General features: G+C 37.4%; 1 protein-coding gene across 1 annotated transcript; it reads right to left on the minus strand.

Annotated features, from left to right (window-relative positions):
* Window positions 1–5,290: 5,290 nt before the first annotated feature.
* On the minus strand, window positions 5,291–8,431 carry LOC111575361 (beta-1,3-galactosyl-O-glycosyl-glycoprotein beta-1,6-N-acetylglucosaminyltransferase 4-like). The gene is made up of 3 exons (XM_023280424.3): window positions 7,767–8,431; window positions 7,602–7,662; window positions 5,291–7,458 (listed from the first exon to the last, which is right to left on the minus strand). The coding sequence occupies exon 3, from the start codon at window positions 7,455–7,457 to the stop codon at window positions 6,165–6,167; it is 1,293 nt and encodes a 430-aa protein (XP_023136192.2). The 5' UTR covers window position 7,458; window positions 7,602–7,662; window positions 7,767–8,431; the 3' UTR covers window positions 5,291–6,164.
* Between the last annotated feature and the right edge of the window lie 1,813 nt (window positions 8,432–10,244).

Consider the following 10,244-nt stretch of genomic DNA (forward strand, 5'->3'; position numbering starts at 1 on the left):
CCTAAGAAAAAAGTTTCACAATAGGGAAACTGATCTCCACTTTACAAATTACAAAACACTTTGTTCTCTCTGCCTCGTCATTGTTTGAAAGTTTTTCAGAGAACTTCTAGAATTCATGCTTATCTGTAATTACAAACAACAAGCCTTTGATAAGCCCCTTCAGTCTTGCAATAGCATGTCATTTAATACATGTCTCTACTGTTTGCCAGAAAAGAGAATTTTAAAAAATAAATGGTGACTCACATTACCTCTAAGGACAACTGAAGTTCCTTATTTTCCTCCCAAGTATGCCACACTGACACTGACAAGACTCACAGACTTGCAAGCAAATGCACTTGCTCATGTAGGAAATGCATACTGTAAACTTTCCTGATATCACAACCAAGTAGAAGATTAGCAGTTCATGTTTAAATCTATTGTTTCATGTGGCAGTAATGTTATCTAATCAGGGAATCAGTGGTTAGTAAACAGCACAAACTGTAACAGATCACATGGTTTACAAAGGACACTTTTTGTCATGTTGCTCAATAAACCTCATGAATGCACAAAAACCATCTATCAGAAAGATAGAAAGTAAAGGCATGCTGGGACTTTGTTTGAATATCAGAGACATCTGGACATCAAACACTTATATTTCTGCAAGTTAGTGAGTTGTTATGCACCAATTTGTCTCTTTTCTGCATCTGTTAATGGTGTAAATGTAATTTATGTAAAGGACAGCATATAATTCAGGCACCAGGTAACACACAATGAGGATGGATTTATTTAACCAAGTTAGTCCCATTGAGATCAGAGATCTCCTTTACAAGGGAGGCCTGGCCAAGATGGCAACAGCATAGTTACATTAAAAACAAGAAGAGCACTCAGAGAGCACAGTACTCCGCCAAGGCTGTTCATTCCCCCAAATGGCATTGCCAGAAATGCAGCATATTTTTGTTGAGATGTAGCATTTGTTTATTAGTAATTGATGATCAGAAATCATGGCAACATAGAATGTGGCCATTTACTATAGAATTTTTTTTTTTTAAATGACCTTGCCTGAGCACAGGCGTGTGTTATGCATGTGTATGTCATGTACAAATACCGAATCGCGTGACCTAAATATGTAGTGTGCGGCAGGAATTGATGGAACTCAGAAACACCCCACAATTTAATCAACTGTTCCTTGTATCAGTTGTGACGGATAAGTCCGGTGGATTTGTAGTACAATCGCAATCGTGATCGTCAGCAGGCAGCTGACGTAGTGTTCACTTGTTGTCATAGTTACAGTGACGCCGTGTCGCTATCTCGCAATGATACGGAAATCTTTAACAAAGCCATGGATCCAGACTATAAGCCATATCACTGTCAAAATCTAATGAGGTGGACCTTGTGTCATTTCTGACCTTCCCTGAAAATTTCATCCAAATCTGTTAGTCTGTTTTTGAGTATTGTTGAGCACAGACAGATAAACAGATTCACAGATGAGCAGACGTGCTGATCGTTACATAACTCCTTGGCAGAGCAACAATAAACAGCAGATAAAATTAAAAACATTTAAATCTGATCACATATAACACTTGCACACATACAAAGAAGACTGTAATGATTTCACCGGAGCTTTAAACTCATTCAGTGGAACAAGGGCTTGTGGTTGAAGTTAAGATTACTCCAAGCATTAGGTGCAGAAAACCTAAATGCTTTCTTGCCAAGTTCAGATCAACTACTTTGTTGATGACAAATTGCACGAGTATCCATAGATTGGAGATTGTGACTTCCATGTCTCCTTGTTAAAAGACAAGACAAATAGGAAGGATCTCAGGCACTTTGTAACACTTTGAAATACTTGAAAGTGTTACATTTTTTATATTTAATATTGTCCTGCTGAGTCAACACACATACAGACATGATTCATTCCTATGTCATCTTTTGGGTCTTTTATTTGGGGCAGTAACCTCTTTAAATGACATTTTCAGGCCAAAGATCAGTTCATTTATTTGAATTCATTTATAAACTCCTTGACTTTAATAACTTAAATAACCTTTGGGACAAATGTTATAAATAAACTGACATGGAGTCCATCCTGTAATGTACCTGTGAATTTGTGCAAGGCAAATAAATTGTCAGTATAATGAACAATAAGGTTTAGAACTTATCCAGTATTTTTCTGATCTTGTCCAGTGGGAGTATACAATGATGAAAAGTGCTACTGGCTTCACAAAGAGCCACTTTTGACGTGTTTCAGTTCTCCCTCGAAACGAAAATGTGTTTTACTTGTTGATAATTCACCTGAGTTTTACTGCACCCAATGATTTACATAAGTGCACATACAGTATGTGTGAGTTTAACACTGGCAGGACAGTTTTTCTTTGTAAGCACTTTATATTTGAGTGTTACTTTGTATGCGTGAGCATCATTTTTTTGTCAGTCACGGTTCCGTTTGCAGTGTTTATAGAGAGCCTTTATTGCATAGTCACTGAGCACTGAGTGGGAAACTGCTTGTTTCCAGCAGTTAGACTACTGAGAGAAAAGACTTTCGCAGGTTCATACAATAGAATGAATTACTGTAAAAAAAATTCAGCCAAATTCTAACAGTAGTTAATTGTTTTTTTTTTTCAAAATGCAACTTAACACTAGGCCATTGTAAAAATTTACCATGTGAAGTGGACAAAAAATATAACACAATATGACAAAAAGCAGAACAAAATGACATACACGAGACACAAAAGAAAAACAAAACAGAACTTGACAAAATGAGACACAGCAGAAAGGAAATGACAGAAAGGAGACAAGTGTCACAGAGACATGAACAAAACTTTCCAAACTACATACAAAAGTAAAGTGAGTTATAAACCACATAAATTAGACACAGGATGACAAAATAAGAAAGATAGAGATGAAAAATTAGACAAAAATTATGCAAACCAAACACAAAACGACAAAAAGAAGACAAACTCGTCCCAAAGAGACATAAATTGACATGAATGGGACACAAAAGAAAAATGAGGCCCAAAGCAAAACAAAAGAAACATAAAATTATTTGTTACACAACGTGACAAAAACAGGTCACAAAATAATAGAAAGTAGTGTTTGTGACTTATTGTGTCACAATAAGACACAAACGAAACATCGCAAACTAGACACAATGAAACAATCACCCGAAAAACAACACAAATGAGGTACAAAATGACACAAACAAAAAGAAATGACAAAAAATTAGACCAAACGACTCAAGTAAGATAGAAATGATAAATGAGACACAAAACAACACAAATGAGACACAAAAAGACAGAAAGGAGACAAAACTGTCCCAAAGAGACACAAAACCACGTAAATGAGACACAACACAATATAAATACAGCATATCTTTGTAAAGTCCAGTTACAGTATTACACAGTATATTCTACTGTTGAGTGCTGGAATCAATTATACAATAATTAATTGTGAAAGTGAATATTAACAGCATTGTAAAAAAAAGCTACAGTAAAATTGTGGTAAAATAAACAATGTACTGATACTGTTGATTTTACGGTTTAAAAAAAGTGCTTCATTTCATATTTTACGGAAGAAAAAAGTTGTACTTTTTTCAAAAAACTGTAGTTTGAAAATACCATATAAAATAAAGTTTGTGTGACCTATTATAAATATTACAGCATTTTTCCATTATCAGCACAACAGTTAGTGTAATTAACATTTAATATATGTATTTCTGACATATATACAAAAATTGGCTGTCATAAATATTAAAGCATATGTCCGTTATTAACACAAAAGTACATCAATTTGACCGGCAACAAATGAAAGAAATGCAAAAATCGCCATGTTACTTGTTATAAATATTACAGCATGTTTCTGTTATCAGTACACACATTGAACTGGGAGAAATTTTATTCTCTCAAGAAATTTATGCAAAAATTACAGTATTGAATATTATGAATGTTATTACGGCATTTTTCTATGAAAAAAACTGTGCAAGAGTAGGGAAATGCATTTTCCCAAGAGAAAAAAACATTATAATTATTGTTATTATTATTATTATTATTATTATTATTATTATTATTATTATTATTATTATTATTATTATTATTATTATTATTTTGATTAACTTGTTTACGGTAATTCAGTGTTATTTACACTACCGTTCAAAAGTTTGGGGTCACTCAGAAATGTCCTTATTTTTGAAAGAAAAAATGTTTTTTTCAATGAAGATAGCATTAAATTAATCAGAAATACAGTCTAGACATTGCTAATATGGTAAATGACTATTCTAGCTGAAAATGGTTGATTTTTAATGGAATATCTCCATAGAGGTACAGAGGAACATTTCCAGCAACCATCACTCCTGTGTTCTAATGCTACATTGTGTTAGCTAATGGTGTTGAAAGGCTAACTGATGATTAGAAAACTCTTGTGCAATTATGTTAGCACATGAATAAAAGTGTGAGTTTTCATAGAAAACATGAAATTGTCTGGGTGACACCAAATTTTTGAACAGTAGTGTAAACTGTGTCAAACTGTTTTAGAGTGTGCAGATTTTTCCTGTCATGGTGTGACAATTTTTCACAGTAAAATGTACCAACTTTTTCTTTTACAGTGAGTGTAAAATACTGGAGATAACAGCTGCCAGTATGCACACTGCATGCTTTTGTTATAGTGCAGGTTGTGGGTTTTTCACTGATGGAGAAGGAGTTCTATTCATCACCTGTTCCACTTTTGTATCACAAACACCTCCACTGCACCTGATGTGTATTCATGAAGTGTTTGCATTGCTGACTTGTGCAACTGTTTGTTTTAGGTACAATACACTCATTTACTTTACATATTAGCTCAAGTGTGTGAGCTGCTCCCTCCTCGTCTCGAACCAGATGCCACTTTACGAAGCTTGAATGAGGTAATTAAATATCTTGCAACATTCCTTTAAGCTTCAGAAAGCAGCAAATTTAGAACTATTATTAAGGTGACATGTGTTACACTCACTTGACCTTGTCAAACTGACTCTAAATTCCTTTGTCCAATATACTAAATATAAAAACAAGATGGCATAGACTGCATGTTGTGTCATGAGACAACATTCTTGAATTAATTCACCAGAGAGTTTCAACATATCCGTCTGTTTTACTGTACAATATGTATGCTCTAAATATAGAGACTTGCAACATGTATTAAGTTGCATTTTATTAATTGCTCCCAAGATTGTGGATTTTGAAACCTTGGAAAAAATAACGCTGATATCTTTAGAAGATTCTGTCAAAATTGCGTCTGAATTAACACACATAGAGTATGAGAGTATGAGAGGAAGTGGATAAACAGGTTAGAGCATGTTAGATCTTTAATGGAACTGCTCATTACAGCGTAATTACTCATCATCAAACAGCCACTCAGCCAAATTACAAACAAACACATTCTCTCTCTGCCTGTACTGTAAATTACAGTTTTTGGATGATTCCTTCAGTAGAAAGAGGCAGAAAGTTCACAGTGAGAAGTCTGGATTATCCTTCTACACGTCTCATTTAAAAATTTGTCAAAAATAAATCATTTGCACCAGATTCTGTACAAAAATAATAAAAAATTCTGAGATGTAGTCAGCTATGAAACAGAGCAGGGAGGAGAAAAATATGGATGGCTAGATGGAGAGACTGAAAGAAAATTAAGCATATCTGATCAATAAAATAAATTAGGCGTGGCTGAACACAGTACACAGAGGAGAATATTTCTGGAAGATACATTCACAATGATGAAATATCTTTCTAGAGTTGATGTGCAGCATCATGTAAAAAACAACTAGTTTGTAGATTTAGTAAAAACTAGAATTTTGTTTATTGCACAGAAGACATTTCTAAGTTATCTTTACTTCTAGTCAAGGTTGTGTTGTTTCCACAGCGGTGCAGGACTTTATATTGCAGTAAAAAATGTGCCCACAGCGAGGAAAAATGTGACAGGAGAAAAAAATAACTAAGAAACACCTTGAGGGTTCAGAGAGTTGGCCTCAAGATAATGTCATCAAATGTTATGGTTTGTTTGACCAAGTGTCCAAAATTCTGTCAATTTACTACAATGTCAGACAAGAAAAAGCAGCAAATTCAATAAAATATGAAAAATAACTTTTAAAAAACCCCAATCAACTGTTATATTTGTTGCTGATTAGTTCCCTGTCAGTCGACTGCAGCTCTACAGTATGTTGTCAGTCAACCTTTTGGACAGTTCAAGGAGCCATGTAACTGGAATAGCTTTTGCTTTTCCTGCAGCTTCTCCTCCAGGCACTGAATGAGAATTGGGTCCACTTTAGGGTCAAACTTATTGGCGAACCAGTGACCATAGTTGAGCAACCATCGCATTTCGGCTGCACCGAATATACAAACGCTGCGGACATGCTGCCCCGTGCATGGCGGGTACAGCTTCTCCTCCAGGTACTGCCACTTCACCAGCCTGGTCTTACTCATCAGGTCGGTGATGTCCGGCTGTGATCTGGACACCTCTCCTGGAACACCCGGCAGTCGCACAAGCGTGGCCCAGAAGTGTTCGTCTGGGGAGTAGGTGTCCTCAGACCAGTTCAGAAAATCCTTCACTACAGCCGAGGATTCAAAGTGCACAACAAATTCCCGCGAAAGCACGAAGTAGGCATTGCCGGAGAACACCTCCATGCCGTGTGGCGGAGGAGACTTTGTCTGATGTGTTTTTACCGGCAGCTTCTGATACTCGAAGCTGGCGTCTCTCAGCTCATGGTGAAAGGTGAACCTCTGCTTCTTTGACTGACTGGGTCGGCTTGTTTCCAACATGTTAGCACCATTTAGCCTCTTTAGCTCTGACACCAGCTCAATGTTGGACCTGAGCGGGAAATCTTGGCCACACAGGTTGATGACATACTTCCACTTGACCTCTGAGCCCAAAAGGTCAGACAAGCAGTTTAGATCGGCTTTCAGTCGGCTGATACTCGCGTAGAAGACGGATTCTCTCTTGCTGGCAATAAAGACGTTGGGCAGACAGCGGGCCAGACCCTCCATGGCTGAGATGAAATGAGCCGAGGACTTCTGGTCATAGTGGATGCAGTAGATGTTCGTGGGCGAGTACAGCACTCTGATGAGTCTCTCCACCATCCAGGCAGATTTATGCACAACTAAAGAATAAGCAAGAGGAAAGTCTCTCTCCTCCTCTGAGACACACACATCATTATATCCTCTGAACTGCAGGAACGTTGAGCAGTGGGAGGTGAAGTTAACCAGACTTTCATCTCTGTCCTCCACCACGTTTTTTGTTCGGATGATGAGGGATTTCCCCACCTCCACCGGGTCCATGTCATAGATAGCCGAGCAGTTAATGTTATACCTGTGAAACGTCTGAATATCTGGGGGAAAAAAGGAGTTGTTGATGTAGCTGTACTTGGTATAAATCAACAGCAGGACACATATGGACAGGAGGGACAGGAGGGAGGGAATGAACTGTTTCCTTCTTAGCCTGAGTAATGAACATCTTGTATTCATTCTGTGGAAAGAGAGAAAACATGCTGAGAGGGAGCACAAACTCTGAATTTACATTAACACGAGAATTAAACAGGAGTGGGCGGGAGAAACCACGTAGACGCGTGGAGGTGACAAATAACATTCCACAGTGGGCAAAACACTCACCTCGCTCCATACGCAGGTGTCGGTCTGCAAAGCGCTTTGCAAACCGTTTCATGGAGTCACCCTAAAAGTTGCAAAAACTAGATTTAAATCCAGATTTTAAATAACTGATCATGTCCTGAGCTGCTCAGAATAAAGAATCTCCTCCTAGATGTGGGAACAACTCACCGATGTCAGCAGAAATACGAGGAGTGGACAAGAATCCTCTTTGCCATTACGCTTTTTACGCACCGCTGGAGACAACAAAAAGTCAAACCGCTGTAGCGATCCGATCTGGATTTATTATCCAGAGCTCAAAAAGCGTAAAGACGCACAACTTGAAGTGAGTCCCAGCCTGCGTGGTGCCTCAGAGTGTCGGTGAGGAGAGAGGGCAGCTCCGATCTGAGAAATAACCCGGAACGTGGGAGGAGTCCAGGAAATGTAATTACAGACAAGAGCTGCAAAAAAACCTGTCATTTGTCCCCACCGATTTGATCGAACAGCCTTTTCTACGTACAGTAAGAGTGAATAAAAAGAGTAAGTGTGTGAAAGTGAACCTGTACTCTACTCCTGGACATGTGAAGCTGCAGCTGATTACAGTGGCATGAATGAAAACCCCGTGGTTGCAGTCATCTGAACCCACTGAGGGAAGACTTAGAAGTTCAAGGAAAATGTGACAGTTTAAAAAAAAAATCCCTGACAGTTTCATGGAGAGGTGTAAAAAATACGGAGCTGTCATGATATGCGAGAAAACCTGTTTGTCAGAATACCACATTCACTTCATCCACTCATCAGGAGAAACGTCCATTCAGTCATTCAATACCTGCACTGTATGAACACACACGCACACACACACACACACACACACACACACACACACACACACACACACACACACACACACACACACACGCACAAATGAATGTGTCGTTGTCAGAGACAGAAATTCTTCATAATGTTTGAACTGAAGCTGTCAGCAGTTATACAAATACATGTGATGCTGAAGAACCAAAGACAAAGGAAGCAGATTTACAGCATATTAAATATACATTGGAATTGTCATAGATTCACTATTTTCCCAAATAAAAAAATGGAAACTTTAAATAACGTATGTTCATGGAGCTAAAATGTAGATATATTATCTCTATATAACAGAACTGTGAAAATTCTTCACTGAAAACCACACAATTATTTGATTATACAGAAATTCAACCTACTGAGCTTTATATTAATATACAAATGTTTGTGTTGTGTATAATATTTTACACCACTCTGTCACTCATACAGTAACTAGATCAAATGAAGTACAAAAAGAGGTGGCTGCATTGAAGAGTTCTTTTCGTCGTGTATAATATTTTCTGTAAAGGCTGCACAACAATAGACCTTTATTCTATCAGTGTCAGACAGCAGAACACATACAACACCTTTAAATGTCAGTTCAAGAAATTTGATAATCTGTTCTGTCAACAATAAGTCAACCCATCCTTCCTTCTGTCTTCTTGTTTCTGTTTGGTGTGTCCGTCGTCATTTATTTATTTAGGCTTGAATTAATCTTTCTGTTTTGTAATTATCTGCAGGAATTATTATAGAAAAGTTTCGAATTTGCAATATTTTATCTTATGTACACTACTGTTCAAAAGTTTGGGGTCACTTTAAAATGCTCTTATTTTTGAAAAAAAAAGCATTTTTTTTCAGTGAAGATAAAATTAAAAGAATTAGAAATACAGTCTATACATTGTTAATGTGGTAAATGACTCTTCTAGCTAAGAACGAGTGATTTTTAATGGAATATCTACATAGAGGTACAGAGGCCCATTTCCAGCAACCATCACTCCTGTGTTCTAATGCTACATTGTGTTAGCTAATCATGTTTAAAGGCTAATTGATGATTAGAAAACCCTTGTGCAATTATGTTAGCGCATGAATAAAAGTGTGAGTTTTGATGAAAATGACTGTTATATTTACAGAACTGTTATATAAATGTACACGGTCCCTGTCTGAAATGTATAAATGAATTTTAAATGTTGATAGAGGCCTTACAAACACAGGTTAGTTCAGTTTGATTTTATTTATATACCACCATTTCTCAACATAAATCATCTCAAGTCACTTCATAGACAGACTTTAAGGCCAATTCATGCTTTTTGCATTTGCGAGGGTACATGTAATGTAAATTCTGTCATCTATCTAATTCCTTGAGGGTCTGCATAGGTGTCTGTGTGCAGGCCAAAAATTGCCACACTGACTGTCCACACTGCAAGCATGCCTACTGTGCATGAACCAGGAAAGTAAAGGGTGCTTAAAAGAAAGGTTTGGTACAAGAAAAATGTGTGAGGGGACTCTCAGTCATCCACATCTTTATAATTCCTCATTCCAAGAGCTGTACTTGAAGTAGCTGCTGCCAGATCGACATGTATCTATGAACAGAACCACCTGTGCATCTGCTCACAGCTTTCAAAGCCACTTTGGTCTCAGCACACAGAAACAGAAAGCATAAACTGGCGACTACAATACTACACCGATCAGCCACACCATTATGACCACTGACAGGTGAAGTGAATAACATCGATTATGTTGTTACAATGTAACATTCTGCTGGGAAACCTTGAGTCTCGACATTCCTGTGGATGTTTGACATGTACCACCCACCTAAACATTGCAGGTTAA

The sequence above is a fragment of the Amphiprion ocellaris genome, chromosome 17 (assembly GCF_022539595.1).
Source record: "Amphiprion ocellaris isolate individual 3 ecotype Okinawa chromosome 17, ASM2253959v1, whole genome shotgun sequence".
In the NCBI taxonomy this organism is placed as follows: domain Eukaryota; kingdom Metazoa; phylum Chordata; class Actinopteri; family Pomacentridae; genus Amphiprion; species Amphiprion ocellaris.

Coding starts and splice junctions, on each gene's coding strand:
- LOC111575361 (XM_023280424.3), bottom strand. CDS start 7,457: ATGAATACAAGATGTTCATTACTCAGGCTAAGAAGGAAACAGTTCATT.